Raw genomic sequence first — 25,294 nt, 5'->3', positions numbered from 1 at the left:
ACTATTTATTAATCCCCTGCACCATTCTCCAGATGGCAGCTTGTATTTATATAGCACCTTCAACATTAAAAATAATTCCCAGGCACTTCACGAAGCATTATTAAAAATATGACACTGAGCCACATAAGAGGGGCAGATAACTAGTGGATTTTAAGGAGTGTCATAAAGGGGCAAAGTGAGGTAGAGAGGCAGGTAGCTTTAAGCAGGGAATTGCTTGTAATTAGTGTGCTCCAAAACCTGTGGCACTTGTCTTGCGTGACACATGTGGTGCACTTGCCTATTGAGCTATTTCAATGACATAGTCCTAACTTGCACAAAATCCCATTCACCCATCAGCCCTGTGCCTGAGGTAGAGAGGCAGGTAGTTTTAAGAACATAAGAAATAGGAGCAGGAGTAGGCCATCTAGCCTCTCAAGCCTGCTCCACCATTCAATAAGATCATGGCTGATCTGATAGTGGGTTCAGTTCCACTTACCCGCCCACTCCCCATAACCCTTAATTCCCTTAGTGGTTAAAAATCTATCTGTGATTTAAACACATTTAACGAGGTAGCCTCTACTGCTTCATTGGGCAGAGAATTCCAAAGATTCACTACCCTCTGGGAGAAGTTCCTCCTCAACTCTGTTCTAAATTGACTCCCCTATATTTTGAGGCTATGCCCCCTAGTTCTTGTTTCCATTGTAGGTGGAAATAACCTCGCTGCTTCTACCCTGTCTAGCCCCTTCATTATCTTATACGTCTCTATAAGATCTCCCCTCAACCTTCTAAACTCCAATGAGTACAGGCCCAGTCTACTCAATCTCTCCTCATAAGCTAACCCCCTCATCTCTGGAATCAATCTGGTGAACCTTCTCTGTACCCCCTCCAAAGCTAATATATCCTTTCTTAAATAAGGGGACCAAAATTGTACACAGTACTCGAGGTGTGGCCTCACCAGTGCCCTGTACAGTTGCAGCATGACCTCCCTGCTTTTATACTCCATCCCTCTCGCGATAAAGGCCAACATTCCATTTGCCTTCTTGATTACCTGCTGCACCTGCAAACTGAGTTTTCATGATTCATGCACAAGGACCCCCAGGTCCCTCTGCCCAGTAGCATGTTGTAATTTTTCACCGTTTAAATAATAGTCCATTTTACTATTATTCCTTCCAAAGTGGATAACCTCACACTTACCAACGTTATACTCCATCTGCCAGATCCATGCCCACTCACTTAGCCTATCCAAATCTCTCTGCAGACTCTCTGTGTCGTCCACGCAATTTGCTTTCCCACTCATCTTTGTGTCATCCGCAAACTTTGTTACCTTACACTCGGTCCCCTCCTCCAGATCGTCTATGTATATGGTAAATAGTTGAGGCCCCAGCACCGATCCCTGCGGCACGCCACTAGTCACTGATTGCCAACCGGAAAAGCACCCATTTACTCCGACTCTCTGCTTTCTGTTAGATAGCCAATCCTCAATCCAAGCTAACACTTTACCCCCAACTCCGTGTACCTTTATCTTATGCAGCAACCTTTTGTGAGGCACCTTTCGAATGCCTTCTGGAAATCTAAATACACCACATCCACCGGTTCCCCTCTTTCAACTGCAATCGTTATATCCTCAAAAAATTCCAGTAAATTAGTCAAACATGACTTTCCCTTCATGAATCCATGCTGCGTCTGCTTGATTGAACCATTCTTTTCCAGGTGTCCTGCTATTTCTTCCCTAATGATAGATTCCAGCATTTTCCCAACTACGGATGTTAAGCTAACCGGCCTGTAGTTACCTGCCTTTTGTCTACCTCCTTTTTTAAACAGTGGCGTTACATTAGCTGTTTTCCAATCAGCTGGCACCTCCCCAGAGTTCAGTGAATTTTGATAAATTTGTAACATTTGCTCTTACTTCTGCCATTTCTTTTAGTACCCTGGGATGCGTTCCATCCGGAACAGGGGACTTGTCTACCTTTAGTCCCACAAGGAGATCATTAATTTTACCTGTCTCATTACACAGGACCAGATCCAAGACAACTTGCTCCCTCGTAGGTTCTGTAACATACTGTTTGAAGAAACTATCGCGACAGCATTCCAAGAACTCTTCCTCAAGTTCACCGCGTCCGACTTGAGTTGACCAATCAATATGGAGGTCAAAATCCCCCATGATTATTGCTGCTCCATTTTTACATGCATCTGTTATTTGTTTGTTTATAGCCCGCCCCACCTTGAAGTTATTATTTGGGGGCCTATAGACTACGCCCACCAGTGACCTTTTTCCCTTTACTATTCCTTATCTCCACCCACATTGATTCCACATTTTGCTCCTTAGAGCCTATATCGTCTCTCACTGCCGCCCTGATGTTATCCTTAATTAACAGAGCTACCCCACCTCCTTTTCCTTCCTGTCTATCCTTCCGAATTGTCTGATACCCCTGGATATTCAGTTCCCAGTCCTGGTCACCCTGCAACCACGTTTCTGTAATGGCCACTAGATCATACCCATTTGTACTGATTTGTGCCGTCAACTCATTCACTTTGTTTTGAATGCTATGTGCATTCAGGTAAAGTGTCTTTATGTTAGTCTTTCTTACCTGGACCCGATTTGTTAGTGCATTCCTTTGTTTGCATGCTCTGTCCCTTCCTGTCACAGACTGGTTATTCTTCCCCAGACCATCTCCTTGCACTGTGTCGACCACCTCCCTTCTCATGCTTGTCACCTTTTTCACACTGCCTGAGGTTAGATTCCTGCCACCTTCTATATTCTCTGTTCTATTACGTGGTCTGGAAACTTTACTAACCTCTCCTGAGCCCTCGGCTCTTTTAACTAGTTGAAAGTCCTCATCATTAACCTGCACTCCTACCCTCTCCTTTACCTTTGATTTTCTAATTCTCCATACCACTGGAACACCCCCCCCCCCCCCCCCCCCAAACTATTTAGTTTAAAGCCCTATCTACAGCCCTAGTTATACGATTCACCAGGACTCTGGTCCCAGCACGATTCAGATGAAGACCGTCCCATCGGAACAGGTCCCCTCTTCCCCAATACTGGTGCCAATGCCCCATGAATTCAAACCCATTCCTCCCACACCAATCTTTGAGCCACGCATTTACCTCCTTAATCTTATTGACCCTGTGCCAATTCGCTCGTGGCTCAGATAGTAATCCAGAGATGACCACCTTTTTGGTTCTGCTTTTTAATTTAGCTCCTAGCTTTTCATATTCCCTTAGCAGAACCTCTGTTCCTGTCGTTGGTACCTACGTGGACCATGACAACTGGATTTTTACCCTCCCACTCCAAGTTCCTCTGCAGCCCAGATGAGATATCCCGAACCCGAGCACCAGGCAGGCAACACAACCTTCGGGATTCTCGATCCTGGTCACAGAGAACAGTGTCAATGCCCCTAACTATACTATCCCCAATTACGACGACATTTCTTTTTTCTCTCCCCCCCCCCCCGTGCCACGGTGCTGTGGTCAGTTTGCTCATCCTCCCTGCAGTCCCCGTTCCCGTCCACACAGGGAGCAAGAATCTCGAACCTGTTGGGACAGGTTCAGGGACTGAGGCTCCTGGAACTCGACCTCCTGGATCCTGCTACCTGCCTCACTCGCAGCCACACCCTCTTGTCCCTGACCACTGGCTGAATTCAAGTTAGTTAGTCTAAGGGGTGTGACTGTCTCCTGAAACACAGCATCCAGGTAACTCTCCCCCTCCCTGATGTGTTGCAGTGTCCGAAGCTCAGAATCCAGCTCATCAACCCTGAGCCGGAGTTCCTCAAGCAACCAACACTTACTGCAGACATGCTCACTGGGAACCACAATGGGGTCCACCAGCTCCCACATCATGCAGGAACAACACATCACCTGACCCTCCATCCTTCTTTTATTTGCTTTGTTTTTAAGTTTTTAAAAACTAAGAACTAAACCTACCCTGCCTCGCCCGTTTCCGCCTAAGCTCGTTGAGCCAAAGCCCTTCAGCCCTCACTCTACTACCTGCTCACTCCGCTAAGCAGGGAATTCCAGAGCTGACAGCCCAGCCAGCTGAAGACATGGTCACCCAATGGTGGAGTGGTTCAAATTGGGGGTGCTCAAGGGGGAATTAGGAACTGGAAGACATTAGAGATAGGGAACAACAGTGCCTGGAGGGATCTGAAAACAAGGATGAGAATTTTAAGATTATGGCATTGCTTAACTGGGGGCCAACATAAATCGGCAGGCACAGGGCTGATTGGTGCAAGTTAGGACTATGTCATTGAAATAGATGAATAGGCAAGTGTACCACACGTTGCACGCAAGACAAATGCCACAGGTTTTGGAGAACACTTACTAAATACAAGTTATTGGCTAAAGTACATGGAGGGGGAATTGATTTTTAGCCAAGTATTCCTAATCAACCTTCAATGAATATTGTAGAGATGTGCATGTTATAAAAGTTTGACTGTGGTGATGACTCCTTGTTAAATATCACACCAACCTTGTTAGTATGGACTATTAGAAGTCACTTGTACAAAGTGCAAAGTAACTTCTTTGTGCACTGCAGCATGAATCACAATCACAACCTACAGATCAAGAGCAATTAGACTGGACGACTCTTAGCTGGCACAGACATGATGGGCTAAATGGACTCCTTCTGTGCTGTAAATATTCCAAGAGACATGGAGGAAAGAGAGAAAATTCCAAAGGAAATTAGAGGATATTTAAATGGAAATGAAAAACATCCTTCATCAAAAACCCATGTGCCAGAAATCCTTCCCAAAATTCACTTCACAATCTCCCTCCGGCTAACCATTTTTCTCAACACCCTATACTTGAGTTGCTTTCCATTGTTCTTCAAATTAGGCATCAAAGCCAAATCCCAGCCCTCATACTCTTCATTCAGTCTTTGTATAGCCTTAAGGCAGATCTATTCATCCTGGTAAAATCAAGCCTGTCAACAGATGACAGGAAGCTGTGTTATCAGTATTATCATCAGGTACAGGAACGCAGGTGTCAAACTAAAGGAACATTTTAAAAGCAACTCAGGTTGTTTCATTCTGTTTGTGCCAAAATAAATCCAAAGCACTTACTGTAGGATTATAACCAATGGGAGACACGAGTGATCTATTATCACACCACACTCCACTGATAAAACAATTGAATCGCCACATTCCATTGCAGGGACCAATACCTGTAAAAGTAAAGAGAGGGTAGAGAGAGCAACACAGCAGATTGTGCTCCTGAAGATACTGGCCAAAAATTGCACTATTAAACGGTCTCGGTTTAATAATCACAATCTTACTTCTTCCTAGTTTTTCCAATTACAGCTGTTAACAACTAAACCCTTTCAGGCCAAACAGACAAGTTCTTACATGCTGTTGCATTTCCAAATGTCACATTTCAAAGGCAAAGGTGCACACACACACATGTAGCTTTAAAGCTATTGGGTTTCTTCCAATACTACAAAATAATAACCAAAATAAGCACTTCTTTGTAGTAAATAACATTTGGCTGCTGTCATCATTTCCATATTCACAATAGTTCAAATCAGGTGCATCTGCTGGAAAATTATTTCTCCATCTACAGCTACCTCTGCAGAGTTTTATCTCCCCAGCTCTTTTAAAAAATAGCTTTAAATCTCAATTACTCAAGTTACAAATCATTTCAAAAGATCTTTAATTAAGCAGCAATTCAGATTTCTCCTGTGGCAATATTTTCGGTGCCTCTGGAGATGAAATTCAGCTACATTTTAAGTCTTTACACAGTTTCCTGGCAAATGCCTTCAAAATGTACACTCTCAGAAAACAAAGGACCTGTGAGTGTGCAACCTACAACTAACCTGAACAGAAGTCACAATTTGGGATGGTGAAAGGGGGAGTTGGGTCAGGGAGGAAAATGATGGCAATGGTTTGAAAGGCTGTGGTGGCAGTCTTTTCCAACTGCTGCTTCTTTCCCACTCTGCAAACTTCTTCAGAAAATGGAGGAGAGGATGGTGTCATTTTACTGCTACAAAAGAGCACTGTTTGCCAACTCCTCCAGTAGTAGGGGCCCAACAAAAAGCTGGGCTAATTTAAGAGAAGTTCAGCAACTTCCTACGCACTCAGTAAATCAAAGGCAGATGGGACAGCTTCAGACAACCAGAATCAATGCAACTCAGCAAAACAAACCTAAAACCGAGAACAGCCACAACAATGTGTAAATATATTTTCAGCACGCAGACCTGCAGCCAGACAGGTTTCTTCCCTACTCCCTGCTGCAGTTTTTACTGTACATTTCCTATGCCCCAAGGAGCAATCAGTTAAGGAATGTTGAGGGCCAAGCAAAGGGAAATCTGACTTTCAGGCAGACACATGTATACTGCACTGCTGGAAATTCTGTAGACATGGGGTGGGGAGTGAGGGGAGAAAAGTAACTGCATCTGCATCAGGGCTAGCCTAGCTATCTATATCTTATGGCAAGCAGCCCACACCGAACTCCATTTCATTCAACAACATTAACAGCACATTCATCAACAACAACCGGATAAGGTCAAATAAGTAAGAAGTCTCACAACACCAGGTTAAAGTCCAACAGGTTTATTTGGTAGCAAATACCATAAGCTTTCGGAGCGCTGCTCCTTCGTCAGATGGAGTGGAAATGTGCTCTCAAACAGTGCAAACAGACACAAAATCAAGTTGCAGAATACTGATTAGAATGTGAATCCCTACAGCCAGCCAGGTCTTAAAGGTACAGACAATGTGGGTGGAGGGAACATTAAACACAGGTTAAAGAGATGTGTATTGTCTTCAGACAGAACAGCTAGTGAGATTCTGCAAGCCCAGGAGGCAAGCTGTGGGGGTTACTGATAATGTGACATAAATCCAACATCCCGGTTTAGGCCGTCCTCATGTGTGCGGAACTTGGCTATCAGTTTCTGCTCAGCGACTCTGCGCTGTGTGTCGTGAAGGCCGCCTTGGATAACGCTTACCTGAAGATCCAAGGCTGAATGCCCGTGACTGCTGAAGTGCTCCCCAACAGGAAGAGAACAGTCTTGCCTGGTGATTGTCGAGCAGTGTTCATTCATCCGTTGTCGTAGCGTCTGCATGGTTTCCCCAATGTACCATGCCTCGGGACATCCTTTCCTGCAGCGTATCAGGTAGACAACGTTGACCGAGTTGCAAGAGTATGTACCGTGTACCTGGTAGATGGTGTCCTCACGTGAGATGATGGCATCCGTGTCGATGATCCGGCACGTCTTGCAGAGGTTGCTGTGGCAGGGTTGTGTGGTGCCGTGGTCACTGTTCTCCTGAAGGCTGGGTAGTTTGCTGCGGACAATGGTCTGTTTGAGGTCGCGTGGTTGTTTGAAGGCAAGAAGTGGGGGTGTGGGGATGGCCTTGGCGAGATGTTAGTCTTCATCAAGGTCAAATAACCCATGTTCCCCTGACTTTCTGGGAATCCAATACCAAACTGAACAGAACGTTGGCACACACTTCGTTTGTTAATATTGTTATACAGCAATTGAATGCTCACCACCCACTTGGTGTCTTCCCCTTCTCCCCGTCCCTGATCCCTTGCTGCCTCTCGCTCACCATCCATCCCTGACCCCTCATTGCCTCCCATCGCCAGTCCGTTCTGAACCCCCTCACTGCTTCCTGCTCTCCACCCGATTCCCAACCCCTCACTCTTCACCCTTCTCTCTGTCCCTCTCATGTGTTGCGAGTGAGGGCTCAAGGAATGGCGAGTGAGGTGGCCAAGGGTTGAGAGCGGGAGTTGGATAGTCTGGCAGCAAAAGAGGTGACAAGAGGGACGGTGAGCAGTGACAAGAGGGACGGTGAGCAGTGACAAGAGGGACGGTGAGCAGTGACAAGAGGGACGGTGAGCAGTGACAAGAGGGACAGCAGCAATCAGCTAAAACAGCATTCTTGAATGCAGGCAGCTACTGCAACAACATCACCGGCACTGCAACTGCATGTGTGATGAGTGCATCCCCTACAGTTGCAGTGTCAGCGAACACCCGTAAAAGGAAAATAATCGATGCGCTCACGAGTACAGTGCCCCTCACAACCTCAGGTGTCCAAAAGCACTCTACACTACTTTTTTGAAGTGCAGTCACAGTTGTAATGTAGAGAAATGCAGCAACCAACACTTGCATAGCAAGACCTACAAGCAGCAATGAAATAACGATCAGACCATCTATTTTCAGCAATATTAGTCAAGAGATAAATATCAGCCCGAGAAATGTGATATTAAGTGAGCAGCATATTCCCAGTATATGGGAATATGCTGCTCACTTAATATCACATTTGAAAAAAAGACACATCCAGTGCAGCACTCCCTCAGTACTGCACTAAAGTGTCAACTTAGATTATATGATCATCTCTCCACTGTGGGGTTTCAACCCACTAACTTTACTTGTAGGCAAGTTGACACCAAAGGCCTTTTTAAATTACTGAGGCTGGTACTGTAACAAGCAATAGTAAATATTTCCTCTGTTGATGAGGAGGCAGAACATATCTCAGAAAATATCAAAGCTTGTCCAGAATATCAACCAGTGGAGGGCTCAAAGACAGATACCAGAGGAATGGAAGGGCGCACTGGGCAAATTACCTGAAGGCAAATTACCATTCAGTCTGCAAGCATTAACCCGAGCTTTTGGTGGCCTGCCATTTTAATTCTTGAACTTGCTTTCGCACTGACATCTCTGTCCTTGCCTACTGCAGTGTTCCAATAAAGCTCAAGGAACAGCTTAGGCACTTGACAGCCTTTTGGACTGAAGTTTGAGTTCAGCAGTTTCAGATCGTAATCTCTGCTCCCCTTTTTGTTTCCATTTCTCTGCAGGTGTTGATTTCGATCTTGTTTTTCTAATTTTTGCTTTCCGATGGCAGCTGTTTGGGCATTCGCACCACCTCTGGACACATTTTTGTTTCTTTGCTTGGCCCATTACTACTCTCTTTGGCTCTGCCCCACCAACTATTTTGTAACTTAATGTACCCCGCCTTCCATCCTATCACAGACCTTCCTTGTTCTTTTTCCACCCTCTCCCATTTGGTCTCCTTAAAAAAACATTAACTGTTTCTCCTTGCACATATGGTGCCATACCGGAGTATTTCCAGCATTTTGTTTTTATTTCAGATTTCCAGCATCCTGTGACCAAATCTTAATTCAACCGGCTGACCATTTCGGCGGGTATGTGTTTTCCATGTGACAAGGTTCAGTGTCTGCAGTACAAACAGAAAAATTAAGTGGCGCTCTCCACAGGTTCCGTTTTAACTTGCTTTTTTATTCGAGCCCATCATTTGCAGAGTGTTCTCCACATGATTCCCTCTGACTGCCCACGTCAATCCAGTTCTCAATTAAGATCGATCTTAACATTGGGAAATTATTTTGAAAGACCGAAGGCTGTTACTTTAAATAAATTAAGTCATCTACTTCCATGCATTCATTTATTCTCTATGTCAGCAAGTCAATGGATCAAACACCAACGCAATGTATTTTAGGAGAAGGGATTAGTAATTTAAGCCAAGTCCTAGCCAATATTCCTCCTATCAGCCATCACCACCAAAAAGGTGAACTGGTTATGGCATTTGGCCCCGAGCAATTTGGCAGCTGTGTGCGCTGCAATGTCAAAAAAAATCATTTGCTGCTATGCGCTTTGGAACATGCTGAGAACATGAAAGGTGCTACATAAATGCAAATTATTTTACTTCCATCAAACCCAACGATCTTAACAGGAATAACTTTAGAGTGGGTAAACAAAACCACAGAATTCAGAACAAAAACTTCGCCAATTTGCCTGCCATCAAGTCTGGCCCCACCTACCCACCTTCTTGCCATACCCCTCAATTACTTCCCTATGACCAGGACACAGCTGCACATCTATTTGCTCATGAATAAAAACAAACTACTGCAAATCCTGGAAATCTAACATAAAAACAGAAAATGCTGGAAAATCTCAGCGGGTCTGACAGTATCTGTGGAGAGAGAACAGAATTAATGTTTCATGTCTGGATGACCCTTTGTCAGAGCTTTAAAAGGTGTCCATTTTAGGACTTCATCACTTGAATTATAGAATGATTACAGCAAAGAAATTTAAACACTATCCTTACAGCTCAGAATACTTCCAAGTTTTGTGCCAACCACAACTTTTGCAAGTGTGCACTGTAAATCCAAGTCCAGGTCTTAAATATATAGCAGAGAACCTTACTTCCCTCCACATGCTTGGATGCTTTTCATCCAGTCCTGATAGCTTATCAGATTTAATAAAGCAGGCCTATCCAATATGGTCTTAAAACTTACCCAGCTCACTCCCGTCCATTTGGTGGTGATGGCAAACATGGCCAGAGATTTCTTGAGATCTCATTTTCAAATGATGTAAATAATTGAATAGATTTAGACAGTCCACACAGACCAACTTGTACACCACATCACAAGGTGGCATTTCAGAGGTGCAAATGGCTACAGAATAATTTTGTAAAACAAACATGAAATCCAAAAATGATCAAAAATTTTGGACAAAACAATTTCCATTACTGGACGCTAAACTCATGGATCCAGCCAAAATCTGCCCCCCCCGCCCCATCAGCTTATGAGCAATACTCAATCCCAATAACGACACTATTGGATTTAATGGAGGACAAAAACAATTTAACCCATTTGACAACTCCAAAATTACGAGTTATAATACAGAAAATATACTTTAGTCATGAGCATCGAGGGATTTCTGCACAATAGTGTCAGCTGTGGCTCAGTTGGCAGCACCATTGCCTTTTCAGTTACAAGATTCTGAGTCCAAGTTACACTCTGGGATTTGAGTACAAAAATCAAGGCTGATAGTTCAGTACAATACTGAGAGGGAATTGCATTGTCTAAAGTGCTATCTTTCAGGTGAGGTGTTAAACTGAGGTCCTACTGATTGCTTGGACGGACGTTTAAAGTTTATTAATCTCACAAGTAGGTTTACATTAACACTGCAATGAAGTTACTGTGAAAATCCCCTAATCGCCACACTCCGGCACCTGTTCGGGTATACAATGCACTTAACCAGCATGTCATCCAGATGTAAAAGATTCCATGGTACTATTTCAAAGATGAGCAGGGGAGTTATCTGCCGTATTCTAGTCAATATTTATCCCACAATCAACATCATTGAAGATTATCACAGAAGATTATCTAGCTATTATTACATTGCGTGAGTGGGATTTACTGTATGCATATTGACTGCTGTGTCGCTTACATTACAACACTTTACAGTATTTAGCGCCTGTAAAGCATTTTTGATGTCCAATGGTCATGAAAAGCACTTTAAAAATGCGTGTCTTTTCTTTTTGCTTCTATAAGAACCTGTGTTGCAAAATCACACACCAATTTCTGAGGCCAAGTCAGAGCATTTTCAATCACCTTGGTGCTCGTGTTGTTCTAATCCCACAAAACAAAATCATACCTCTCAGGTGGAATTCATTTCCTACACTGAAAACAGGCAATCACTTCTACTTTGTAAAACATAACTTTCAAATTACTTCCGATCCAAAGTGCCATGTTTGCTCCTGTTGCAGAAACAGTTAAGTTTTCATTATCTGCATAAAATTCTTGAAACATAAGCAGAGAGTTATCAAAGTGCTGGGGTCAAAGGAAGGTTACAATAATTTGCTATGAAGCTAAGATCCATCCTCCATAATGCTTAACACAACTGTTTTTTTTAATGAGAGTCTGTGATTCTACAGCACCTTAACAAAGGCCCCATTTATAGCGATTTGGCTATGCTCCACCAAATCACTGAAAATATATCTGGATGGGAATTAATCATACCTCAACATCCTTTAAAGATTCTAACAACTTGCAGGAAAGTTTGTTTTCAACTTTGCCCTCCCCAATTTACACTCCAGTCTCCACTAAGGTAATACTGCAAACAGCTTACTTACAGGTACAAAGCACCAATGTATTGAAAATATATTTCAATATATTTCAAGTTTTGAGAATTGGATAGATAGAATACAGATTCTATGCCTTTTACACATACAACATTTGTCAAGTATTATTACTTTGTGCCACAGCTAATGCTTGGTAAGATCTTAGTTTAATACTGACCCTATAGATATATTGTTTTTAGCACATTAGTATACAACACTTTGCACATGTTTAGATATCCAGACCAGGCTACTGATCCATACAAAATCAATTCTTGCTGAATTTTAAGCCATGAATTATTTCCATGCAGAGAAATCTTGACCGCGCAACTGAAAATCAATTTTGCTGCTATCAACCTAAACAGTGCCAAATGTAAATATTATGAAGCAAACACAATAAACTAGCCACTAAATAAAAAGGTATACGGTTAACTTCATTGTTCAATGATGAAAACAAACATAAGAGTGTGATAGAAAATACATTGGTTTTAAATAAGACTTCATGTAAAATGAAGACACACTTTGCATACTGATTAAATAAGAATGGTTTCCTTTATCTTGATAAACCTTGAGGATCATTGCAATGCATCAATTCAGCTTTACAATGCTTTAGGCTTCACTGCACCAACCAACTCAATATTAACTGAATTCAAGCTTGAGCAACAGCACCTTACTTTCAGATTGGGCATTTTACAGCCTTCTGGACTCTACAACCACCAACAAATTTGAGAGCCGGGGCAAGAGGGAGAGAGGGGGCTGAGGGGCCCAGGGTGGCGCTAAGGTGGGAGGGGGAGTAGGCCAAGGTGGCATCAGGGGCGTAGTCACAGGTGCTTGACTGGGGTGGTGAATGGATGGGGTATCAATGGCACAGGAGAGGTATGGGGGGTATGAAATGGAGGATAGGGATAACTTGAGGATAGAATTGGAAATGTCTCAGGAAGACAACATGAGGCAGGTATAACATAAGAAAGGTGAAAGGATTCAGATGGTTACACCTTGAGAGATGACACAGAAAGGATGGAACAGCATGTGATGTGACAAAGAATTTCTGTTTCAATTAAGAAACTATTTTCACCACAGATGTTTTGTGGGTCGAGAAGGGATTAGAGGGTTGTGATGGTAAATTTAGAAGAGAAAGATGGGAGGTGGTTTTGAGTGGAACATAAATGCTTTTTTGGACTGGTGGTGTCAAATGGCCTGTTTTGGTGCCCTTTATCCAGTGTAATTATAAGTACCAGTGTTAGTCCCACAAACACTTGTAATATTCTAAGCATGTGTTGAACCTGCCACAGTTATGTACTTTTACAATAGGAAATGCATAAAGGTTAAAAGCCATTGGTAGCACTCGACATGATTGCAGACAACGACACTGATCGCAATATTTAAATCTTTCTCCCACTGCTGTAGTAAGCTTCACCAAGCTGCATATTTGCTTCCTAGATCATAAACCCAAAGCATTCTAATGCAAAGCCAACAGAAGTACTTATATCCTTGCAATAGCCAAAGCATCACAACAAGAATTAATGTTTTCCAACATAAAATACCAAGCTGGTTGCAAGTCAAGGACCACCTTACATCAATTGTATACAATAAACATAAATACAATGTATGCTTTTCGATGAAACCATAAAACACAGATGACAGCATCACACACAACACCATTGGCACGGCAGGTTCACATTTTGCCAGGAAAGGTCTGTCAGCTGAGAGCAGGTGGTGTCATTAACGCATTCATCCAGATATTTAGCCAGAGAATTTCTTCATCTGCATGAAAAGTGTTGCCTTTAATCACGTTTTTAAGAATGGGTAGAAGATAAGAATCAAAAAGGATGCAGTCGGAATGAAGAGTTGTACATCTAAAGCCTTCGGAAGCATGGTAACTGGCCACCCTTTCACACAACTCAACAGAAGATATTACTATAGCACCTGAAACTAGTACTCAGTTCCTGATCTGAAATGATTGATCCCAGGCAGGCTGCAACCTGATCAATGCAAAGGGCCTCAACCAACCTGTGTTAGGGGAATCAGTGAGGACCCCAACATCCATCAACTATCCACTGATCCCTGCATTCTGGTGGATGTTGGATGAGGGAGGAGAACACAGCTGCAAAGGTCTCTCAATGAATAGATGGAAATGTAAAAATGGAGGAGAGGTGACAGCGAGAGAGGTGAAGAACAAGACCACCACCCTGTACCACTTATGCACAAATCATAAAAACAGCTGCTAGCTTTGCATTTTTGGGAAACCTTGTGCAGCATTGAAGGTTGTTGCCAACGACAGTACGAAAGCGTGCCCTCTTATTCAGTCAGTGTTATACACACACAGGCATGCTGTGTATGCCATATATTTAACTGCTAATTTCCTATTCCGGCACCACCTATCCCACCTAACCAGGACAGGATCGCACAAATATCCAATTTCTAATACCCATCATTGTGCCATGTGCCATCTTCAGTGTACCACATAAAATGAATCCAGCAGCCAATAACCGCTGCAGTAAGCTGTGCAGTTACTTGTGTAATCCTCTCGAACAGGTACACAGTTTGGCGAGACTCTAGGATGGAGTGTTGCCTCCCTGGTGCCAAGGTCCTGGATGTCTTTAAGCGGGTACAGGGCATTTTGAAACAGGAGGGTAAACAGACAGATGTCATTGTCTACATTGGTACAAATGACATAGGCAGGAAGAGGAAAGAAGTCCTGTGCAGACAATCCAGGAAGTTAGGTCGGGAGCTAAAAAGCAGGACCTCTAGGGTAGTAATCTCAGGATTACTCCCCGTGCAACATGCTAGTGAGACTTGGAACAGGGAGATAGTACAGTTGAACACGTGGCTAAACAGCTGACGTAGGAGGGAGGGCTTTAGTTATATGGATCACTAGGATGTCTTCTGGGGAAGGTGGGACCTGTACAAGGAGGACAGGTTGCACCTGAACTGAAGGGATTCCAATATCCTGGGCGGGAGGTTTGCTGGTGCTGTTCGGGAGGGTTTAAACTAGTGTAGCAGTGGGGGTGGGAACCGGAACAGCAGGCCAGTAATAGAGGCTGGGGAAAAAAGTGAGACTGAGATAAACAGTGTAGAATAAGAGCAGGCAGAGAGAAGCCACAAGGCTCAGCTGGACTGTAGGTCTGGAGTGCGTTTACTTCAATGCAAGAGGTATAACAGGTAAGACAGACGAACTGAGAGCCTGGATTACTGCATGGAATTATGATGTAATTGCAATTACGGAGACATGGTTAAAAGAGGGACAGAACTGGCAGCTTAACATTCCAGGATATCGTTGTTTTAGTAGACGGGACAGAAGGGGAAACAAAAGAGGAGGGAGTGTTGTATTGCTGATTAGGGGGCAGATCACAGCTGTGTTGAGGGGGACACATTGGAGAGATCTTGCAGTGAGGCATTATGGGTAGAGTTCAGGGATAAGAAGGGTGAAATCACAATCTTGGGAGCGTGCTATGTTGGGACCTCCCAACAGCTCGCAGGAGACAGAGGAGCATTTGTGCAGTCAGATACTGAAAAGGTGTGAAAAAAGCAGGGTAGTTGTGATGGGTGACTTTAACTTCCCTCATATTGACTGGGGATCCCTTACAGCTTGGATGGAGAGCAATTTGTTAGATGTGTCCAGGAGGGCTTTTTGTTACAGTATGTTGACAATCCACCCAGGGAGGGTGCCATACTAGACTTGGCATTGGGGAATGAGCCGGGCCAGGTGATCGATGATTCAGTGGGGGAGCATTTTGGGCTGAGCGACCATAATTCCATAAGATTTTGGGTAGTCATGGATAAGGACAAGAGTGGCCCTCGGATGAGGGTACTTAATTGGACGAGGGCCAATTACATCCAAATTAGACAGGAACTGGGGAATGTGGATTGGGAGCAGCTATTTGAGGGCAAATCCATATCTGGCATGTGGGAGGCTTTTAAAGACCAGTTGATTGAAGTGCAGGACAGGCATGTCCCTGTAAAAAAGGATAGAAGTGGCAGGATTCAGGAACCATGGATGACAAGGGAAATTGTACGGTTAGTCAAAAGGAAAAAGGAAGCATATAGTAAGTCTAGGCATCTAAAAACTGACAAGGCCCTTGAGGAGTACAGTGAAAGTAGGAAGGAACTTAAACATGGAATTAGGAGGCCTAAAAGGGGCCATGAAATGTCTTTAGCAAACAGGGTCAAGGAGAATCCCAAGGCTCTTTATGCATATATTTGGTGCAAGAAGGTAGCAAGAGAAAGAGTAGCCCCACTCAAGGACAATGGAGGGAAGTTCTTAGAAATCTTAGAAACCCTCCAGCGCAGAAAGAGGCCATTCGGCCCATCGAGTCTGCACCGACCACAATCCCACCCAGGCCCTACCCCCATATCCCTACATATTTACCCACTAATCCCTCTAACCTACCCATCCCAGGACACTAAGGGCAATTTTTTAGCATGGCCAATCAACCTAACTCGCACATCTTTGGCCTGTGGGAGGAAATCGGAGCACCCGGACGAAACCCATGCAGACACGAGGAGATGTGCAAACTCCACACAGACAGTGACCCAAGCCGGGATTCGAACCCAGGTCCCTGGAGCTGTGAAGCAGCAGTGCTAACCACTGTGCTACCATGCCACCCAATGTGGCATAACCCAAGTGGGCGGGGGGGGGTGGAAACGACTTTTGGAGAAGATACTGAGGGACAGGATATATGCACATTTGGAGGAAAATGGACTAGTTAGTGACAGGCAGCATGGTTTTGTACGTGGAAGGTCGGTCATGTCTCAACAACTTGATTGAGTTTTTTTGAAGAGGTGACAAAGATAATGATGAGGGAAGGGCTGTGGATTTAGTTTATACGGGCTTTAGTAAGGCATTTGACAAGGTTCCATATGGCAGACTGGTACAAAAACTAAAATCACATGGGATTCGGGGTGGGCTGGCTAGATGGATACAGAACTGGCTTGGTTATAGAAGACAGAGGTGCGGTGGTCGGGTGTTTTTCAGAGTGGAGATCTGTAGCTAGTAGTGTTCCGCATGGATCATTGCTGGGACCTGTGTTGTTTGTAGCATATTATACATATTTATATAAAAATCTGGAGGAAAATGTGGGTTGTCTGATTAGTAAATCTGCGGATGACACAAAGATTAGTGGAGCTGCTGATAGTGCTGAGGATTGTCAGAGGATACAACGTGATAGATAGATTGGAGGCTTGGGCACAGAAATGGCAGATGGAGTTTAATCCGGACAAATGTGAGGTGATGCATTTTGGAGGATCAAATTTAGGTATAAATTATACTATAAATGGCAGAACCCTTAGAAACATTAACATACAGGGAGATCTGGGCATACAGGTCCACAGTTCCCTAAAAGTGGCAACACAGGTGGCGAAGGTGATAAAGAAGGCATATGGCATGCTTGCCTTCATCAGCCTGGACACTGAGTACAAGAGTTGCAGCCAAAACCTTGGTTAGGCCGCATTTGGAGTATTGCATGCAGTTCTGGTCACCAGAAGGACGTGGAAGCTTTGGAGAGAGAGTGCAAAGGTGGTTCACCAGTATGTTGCCTGGTCTCGAGGGTGTCGACTATGAGGAGAGGTTGAATAAACTAGGATCGTTTTCACTGGAAAGACAGAGGCTGAGGGGAGACCTGATTGAGGTCTACAAAACTATGAGAGGCATAGACAGGGTGGATAGTCAGAGGCTTTTTCCAAGGGTGGAAATGTCAATTACAAGGGGGCACAGGTTCAAACGAGGACTCAAACGAGTTTATGGCTGAACTGCAACTAAACTCCATATAATCTTGGCTTTATAACCCTTAGTACCTGTAGATAATAAAAATCTATCAACCTCAGATTTAAAATTTACATTTCATCCAGCATCAATTGTGATTTGGAGCAGAGAATAAACACCCTTTGCATTTAGAGTTTTTCTGGATTTCACTTCTGAAAGAGCTGGCTCCAATTTTTAGACTACACTTTCTGATCCATAATTCCTGAACCAGTGAAATAGTTTGTCTACCTTATCTGTTCCCCTTAATATCTTGAAAATTTCAATCAAATTACTGCTTAACCTCCTAAATTCCACGGAATACAATCAGAGCTTGTGTAATTTCGCCTTGCCTGCAATCCAAGGGTTAAATTGTATCACACTGCTAAACCTACACTAGGTTAACACATCCCTCCTCAAATGTTGTGCCCAGAACTGCTGTGTTCTAGGTGTGGTCTAACCTAGGCTTTGTACAGCGGAAGTAGTAAGCAGTTACCTCCTTATACTCTAGATCTTCAAATATAATGGTCAGCATTTCAACTGCCTTTTTAATTATTTTCTGTACCTGGGCATGGCATTTTATCACAAGTGATTACACTTCAAAAGTGTGTCAATGACTGCAAGGTGCTTTGAGACATTCTGTGGCTGTGCAGTGTTATACAAATACAAGTCTCTTTTTCTATGTACTGCACATGCTCCAACACACACCCCGTCTATCCATGGTGAGCGATACTCTGCCTTCTCTCCACCTAACCTGGTCTGGAGAAACAGCAGTAGCATCTCCTTGAACATCAGGGAGTACAAAAGATTTCATAAGAAATAATAATCTCTTCCAGAGTCCCAGCAAAAGAGACAAAAATGCACAACATTTGTCCCAAGATATCCTCTAGTCTTCTGCACGGTATCAAATTAGTTTTTAAAAAGTAGGGGAAAAGAGGACAGGCTTTGACCATAGACATGGAGGAAAATAATATTTTGAAAATAGCCCTTTATCAGAGAATAGCTGATGGAAAATCATCCTAAATCCATGGCTACAAAATTGAATGCTAGGGCAATCAATGCAATATCAAGCTACTTGTTTTGGTTGTGGTTGGTGGAGGTGGGGGTTTGCAAAGGAGGTTGTCAATGAACAACTATTAAAAGCAAGAACATTTTCGCCTTCTGAGCACAGATGGGTTGGAGTCAATTGCTGCATCTGATACAGGTATAGCTGAGGTCAGTCAACCAAACCTGGGAATTCAGAGGTCTTTGTGCCTCAATATCTCTCAGGGTTTGTGGCTCAAAGCTAATCAACAAGTTTAATGCTAAGAAACCACAAAATATGTGGAGGGGTTTGATAAAGGAGTAAATTTATCCAGGTGGTCAAGGAAAAGCCATTTTTAAAAAATCAACCCATAGTTAGATACAAATCTGTAATACCCCCTCAGTGGAAGGTACGCAGAGGCCATTATGCAAAGCCATCAAGGGCTTTGAAATTTGATGATGCACAATGAAATCTGATACTGAAGTAGTGAAGCAAACATTGAGCAGGTACAACTTCCTGCTTAAATGTATGCAGTGATTACATTTTTCTACCAATACTCAAGTCAATTGCTCAGCTAACAAGTGGAAGACAAAGTACAGCTGAGTGTTTCATATTATTGAACAAACTTGCGCACCTTCCAAACAAAACGGCACATTCACCAAGTCAAATCTGTACACCAGCATGGCTGCAGCTCGCTTTTAGAATTGAAAGTGAGATAATAAAACAATGTCATGAAAACAGAAAGCCAATATCAAGCACCATGTGATAATAACTTCACTGAAGATCACATTCTAATCAACACCCACTGTAATCAATCAAGCACTCGCTGTGCTCTCTGCCACAGTCTCAAAGGTTGTTTTTTAAAAAGCACTTGCATCTTCCAGGTTAGAGATTGTGGAAAAAAAAATTTATAGCTGCTCTAGGTGAGCAGTTTATTCAATGTCTTTATCCCTGCAGAAAATCTGATTTCTAAGTAGCCAGGCAAATAGGACTACAGAACAACTTTAAATGATCAAAAAACACATTTAAAATCACTTAGTCAGGAGAATCTCTTGATTCACAAAAGTGACGTTTTGAACACCTGTCGGGTAGGTAGTAGAGATAAAAATATTTCAGGGTGAAACATATAGTTAGATATTGTAATGGGAAAGTAAGGTCCAGGCGAGTGAATTTCAATGCAAGAATTAGAGTACGAGAGGTGACCACGATAAACTATCCAATCCGTCTCTCACTAGTTTATGATCTTTGGCACTGTTAAACCACACTATCCTCCTCCAACGCATCACTACCAGTATTTAGCTGGTGGAACCACTCTAATTTTGGTTCCATCCTTATTTAGTTAATCATCACCAGACAAACACCTGCAATGGCTTCTCTTCCTGCACTGCTACCTCTGCTGTCCTCCAAGGATTAATCATTGGCCCACTTCTAGATCTCATGTGCAAGCTACCCCTCGGTGATATCATCTGAAAACATATTGGGTTCCATACGTATGCAAATGACACTCAGCACTCTCTCAGTATTGCCTCCCGTGACCCCTCCACTGCCTCAGATTTGTCACACCGATTGCCTGACATCTAAAATTGAAGTTAAAGATTCTGCAAGATGCAGATCCAATTACAGGCCATTTTCTCAGCGTTTGCTGCTGATAGGTTCACTAGTCACTAACATAGAAGAACAACAGCCTGTGATTGCAGGAGCCCTAAACACCAGCGAGAGAGAATATGGAGAAGAGACAGGGGGACGGTGGCGGCGAGGGGGGGACGGTGGCGGCGAGGGGGGGGGGACGACGGCGGCAGCGGCAAGGGGGGGAGGGGGGACACGGCGGCGGCGAGGGGGGGACGGCGGCGGCCAGGGTGGGGACGGCGGCGGCAAGGGGGAGGCGGCAGGATGGGGGGATGGGGGGAGCACGAGGGCGAGGGCACAAGCGAGAGAATGAGAATGTGCACACATCTGGCTCACTTCCAGTCCACTTCTCTCACACATTAACACACTCTGAGGGTCAATGAGCACCCAGAGATGAAGCTCAAAATATGAACTAACCAGCATCCTTTTGTTTACTCTTCTCTCTACCTCAATTAAGCAACAAAACAATTTTAAAATCCTCGTCCTCGCACTTAAATCCCCACATGGACTTACCCCTCCTGATTGCTGCAGCCTCCTCCAGCCCTACAGCCTGGGCAGCACAGTGGCTAGCACTGCTGCCTCACAGTGCCAGACTCGGGTTTGATCCCCAGCTTGGGTCACAGTCTGCATGGATTTCCTCCAGGGGCTCTCATTTCCTCCCACAGTCCAAAAGACGTGATTAGGTGCTGGCCATGCTAAATTCTCCCTCATTTTTCCCAAACAGGCACCGGAGTGTGGCGACTAGGGGATTTTCACAGTAACTTCATTGCAGTGTTGATGTAAGCCTATTTGTGACACCACTAAATAAATACAAGCCACCTTACAAGTCTTCAAAATCTCTGCACTCTTCCAATGCACTAATTTTCCGGCAGAAGTGTTCCCTTCCAGTCGGGGAACACTTCAGCATTCAGCCTCCAATCTTCACGTAAGCGTGCTCCAGGCCGGCCTTCAAGACACACAACAATGCAGAATCGCCAAGCAGAAATTGATAGCAAAGTTTCGCATGCATGAGGACGGCCTCAACCGGGATCTTGGGTTCATGTCACATTACATGTAACCCCCACCATACTGCCTGGGTTTGCAAAATCCTACTAACTGTCCTGGTTTGAGACAATTCACACCTCTTTAACCTGTGATTATCTCTCTCTTCACTCACACCCGTCCCTGTAAAGACTTGATTACCTGTAAAGACTCGCATTCCAACTATTCTTCACATTCCAATTTGTAATGATCTTGCAATTGTGTCTTTGTCTATATATGCCATGTTTGTGAACCTACCTCCACTCACCTGATGAAGGAGCAGCGCTCCAAAAGCTCGTAATTCCAAATAAACCTGTTGGGACTTGAAACTGGTGTTGAGACTTACCATATGGAATTGGTCACATTTCAATGCAAGAATTCAACAGAGGGCTGAACTTCAATGGGAGTCAGGCAACTTGAGTAAAATTCAGTGTTCACCACCATCAGTACACCAATTTTCCAAAGCTCACTCCACATGATAATGAGCCACAATGATCCAGTCTTAAGTTTAATCCTCAAGTTATCTGAATCACCTTGAGGTGCAGTGCAACACAAGGCTTCACTGTTGCTAGCCGTAATAGGGAGAGGAGTAATGACTCCTACTAATAATCTAAAGGTAGAATCAGACATTGCTGCAATTGTTTTGGTGCAGCAGCCCACTGACATTTATTGTCTCTATTAACGGATGAAGACTGACCATCGCATGTTTCCCCAGGATGGGTGACTCCAGGCACTCAAAGGCAAGACCTCCACTGTAATCAATGATATAATTGCAAATGCAATGGTTTCTCCATGTCATAGTTACAGCTACAGCAGCCTGAAGGCACGCACAACTAATATAATGGATCTTTGCCAAAGGAAATGGATTGACATTAAGAAAATGTTATGGCATAATTTGTTTCCTCTGAATACACAATATGGGAGATGGGGAGGAGGCACTTTGAATAAAGTTATTTGTATTTATAGAAAAGAACTTGAACCAAAAATTGTTCATCGGCATGTTAATCAGTGAAAAAAATAAACCAATCACTGCTTGGAGCTGAGCATGTTGTACAGTGGTACAACTTCACTTGAGGTTTTTTCACTTGGAACTTGTAGGTTCCATGTACAGATTATGAGCAGTCGTGTCTTCAGTGTTTTTATTAAAGCCTAGCTGAACTTCCCATAAGATTGGACAGATTGATCACTTAACACTGAATAGGAACAGGCACACAGCTTTGAAGGTAGAACATGGCTCCCAATCCCCTTTTCTGGTATCCTCCAAATTACTTTGTCATCTCTCTATTCCTTTCTCCTAACAGCAAACACTGGAACACTTTACAACTTGCTGTAAACCATAATACTACAAAGTGAAAGTATTACCCAATGATGCAGATACTTTTATCCCTATTTAGTCAGGAAATAAAGTTACATGGCAACACTACCATGGAGATACAGTAAAAACCTAACCAGAAAACATACAATAAACGAAGTAACAGACATCGTCTTACCTTTGTTTTTTTGTTCAATTGCCTGTAACAAAAGAAAGTCCGTCAGTTTGAGAATAAATCATACATCTAAAATCACTGAAAAGAACATTTCACAAAAACTTATGCACCACAGCCAAGTGATGCAGCAGAACAATTACAGAAATACAATTTCACAGTTGCACATTTTAGGCAAAAGTAGAGATATTTATTATAGAAAAATAGCTTGTATTACACCTGGGCAGACATCTCTTCAGTAGATGCATGCAAATGAGTCTACGAATTCACTAAATTAAGACAGATACTGTGTAAAAGGTGGACAACCGGTGGTGTTACCATTGTTTCCTCACTGGCTGCCCGTTTTGCAAGGTACTGTTATGCAAAGTAATAATTGATTAATTTAGAGATCACTCTTTGGAGAGGAACTGTTATGAGAATTTTGTCAGGCTCTTCTTAGGTCCCATCTTGTACAGATACTCCATTTTGTATTTAACAGTTTCTGGGCAGGCAAGGTCTGGAACTTGTCCAAAATCAACTCAAACCTTCAAGGTCCAACGTAGCTAGTATAAGTTGAAGTCAAAGATAATTTTTCACTTTTCTGACCTGCTGATAGATAATGCATCAACTACAAGGAATGCTTGTATCCTTCCCCATAGATGTAAAACAGCTTTTGCTATATGCCTTGATGTCCACTATAAACTTAAGACAAGCAATGACCATGGAGGTTGCACCCACTGATAGCAATCTTGAATCTCAGCTACAACAGTGGTTACCACTCCAAAAGTACTTCAACACCGTAAAGCACTTTGGGACATCCTGAGTTCATGATTATCATGGTGTGGAGATGCCGACGTTGGATTGGGGTAAGCACAGTAAGAAGTCTCACAACACCAAGTTCAAGTCCAACAGGTTTATTTGGTAGCACAAGCCACTAGCTTTCGGAGTGCTGCCCCTTCAACAGGTGAGCGGGAGTTATGTTCACAAACAGGGCATATAAAGACACAAACTCAATTTACAAAATAATGGTTGGAATGCGAGTCTTTACAGGTAATCAAGTCTTAAAGGTACAGACAATGCGAGAGGGGGTTAAGCACAGGTTAAAGAGATGTGTACTGTCTCCAGACAGGACAGTTAGTGAGATTTTGCAAGCCCAGGCAAGTCGTGGGGGTTACAGATAGTGTGACATGAACCCAAGATGCCGGTTGAGGCCGTCCTTCTGTGTGTGGAACTTGGCTAACAGTCTCTGCTCAGCGACTCTGCATTGTCGTGAAGGTCACCTTGGAGAACGCTGGCCCAAAGATCAGAGGCCGAATGCCCGTGACCGCTCAAGTGTTCCCCAACAGGAAGAGAACACTCTTGCCTGGCGATTGTCAAGCGGTGTTCATTCATCCATTGTCATAGTGTCTGCATGTCTCCCCAATGCACCATGCCTTGGGACATCCTTTCCTGCAGCGTATCAGGTGGACAACGTTGGCCGAGTTGCAAGTGTATGTACCATGTACCTGGTGGATGGTGTTCTCACAGGAGATGATGGCATCCGTGTCGATGATCCGGCGCGTCTTAGAGGCTGCTGTGGCAGGGTTGTGATGATGTCGTGGTCACTGTTCTCCTGAAGGCTAGGTAGTTTGCTGCGGACAATGGTCGGTTTGAGGTTGTGCGGTTGTTTAAAGGCAAGAAGTGGGGGTGTGGGGATAGCCTTGGCGAGATGTTCGTCTTCATCAACGACATGTTGAAGGCTCCGGAGAAGATGTCGTAGCTTCTCCGCTCCGGGGAAGTACTGGACGACGAAGGGTACTCTGTCCGCCGTGTCCCATGTTTGTCTTCTGAGAAGGTCGGTGCGGTTTTTCGCTGTGGTGCGTCGGAACTGTCGATCGATGAGTCGCGCGCCAGATTCTATTCTGCCTCATAAGAACAGGATATGGCGCTCGACTCATCGATCGACAGTTCCGACGTGCCACAGCGAAAAACCGCACCGACCTCCTCAGAAGACAAACACAGGACACGGCGGACAGAGTATCCTTTGTCGTCCAGTATTTCCCCGGAGCAGAGAAGCTACGACATCTTCTCCGGAGCCTTCAACATGTCATTGAAGAATTCGAACATCTCGCCAAGGCCATCCCCACACCCCCACTTCTTGCCTTCAAACAACCGCACAACCTCAAACAGGCCATTGTCCGCAGCTAACTACCCAGCCTTCAGGAGAACAGTGACCACGACACCACACAACCCTGCCACAGCAACCTCTGCAAGACGTGCCGGATCATCGACACGGATGCCATCATCTCACGTGGGAACACCATCCACCAGGTACACGGTACATACTCTTGCAACCCGGCCAGGGTTGTCTACCTGATACGTTGCAGGAAAGGATGTCCCGAGGCATGGTACATTGGGGAGACCATGCAGATGCTACGACAACGGATGAATGAACACCGCTCGACAATTACCAGGCAAGAGAGTGTTCTCTTCCTGTTGGGGAACACTTCAGCGGACTCGGGGCATTCAGCCTCTGATCTTCGGGTAAGCATTCTCCAAGGCGGCCTTCACGACACACGACAGCGCAGAGTCGCTGAGCAGAGACTGATAGCCA

At 44.0% G+C, this 25,294-nt stretch overlaps 1 protein-coding gene across 13 annotated transcripts in view; it reads right to left on the bottom strand.

Annotated features, from left to right (window-relative positions):
* LOC144510648 (trinucleotide repeat-containing gene 6A protein-like) overlaps window positions 1–25,294 on the bottom strand; it is a 162,233-nt gene that overhangs the window by 82,953 nt on the left and 53,986 nt on the right. For all 13 annotated transcript variants that reach the window (XM_078240306.1, XM_078240313.1, XM_078240311.1 and 10 more), the window contains one exon: window positions 22,729–22,750. In XM_078240306.1, coding sequence (XP_078096432.1) covers window positions 22,729–22,750 — 22 coding nt within the window. The remainder of the gene's footprint in view (window positions 1–22,728; window positions 22,751–25,294) is intronic.

Source organism: Mustelus asterias, chromosome 23, assembly GCF_964213995.1.
Source record: "Mustelus asterias chromosome 23, sMusAst1.hap1.1, whole genome shotgun sequence".
Lineage (NCBI taxonomy): Eukaryota > Metazoa > Chordata > Chondrichthyes > Carcharhiniformes > Triakidae > Mustelus > Mustelus asterias.
This window is presented reverse-complemented; position numbering and strand designations above follow the sequence as displayed.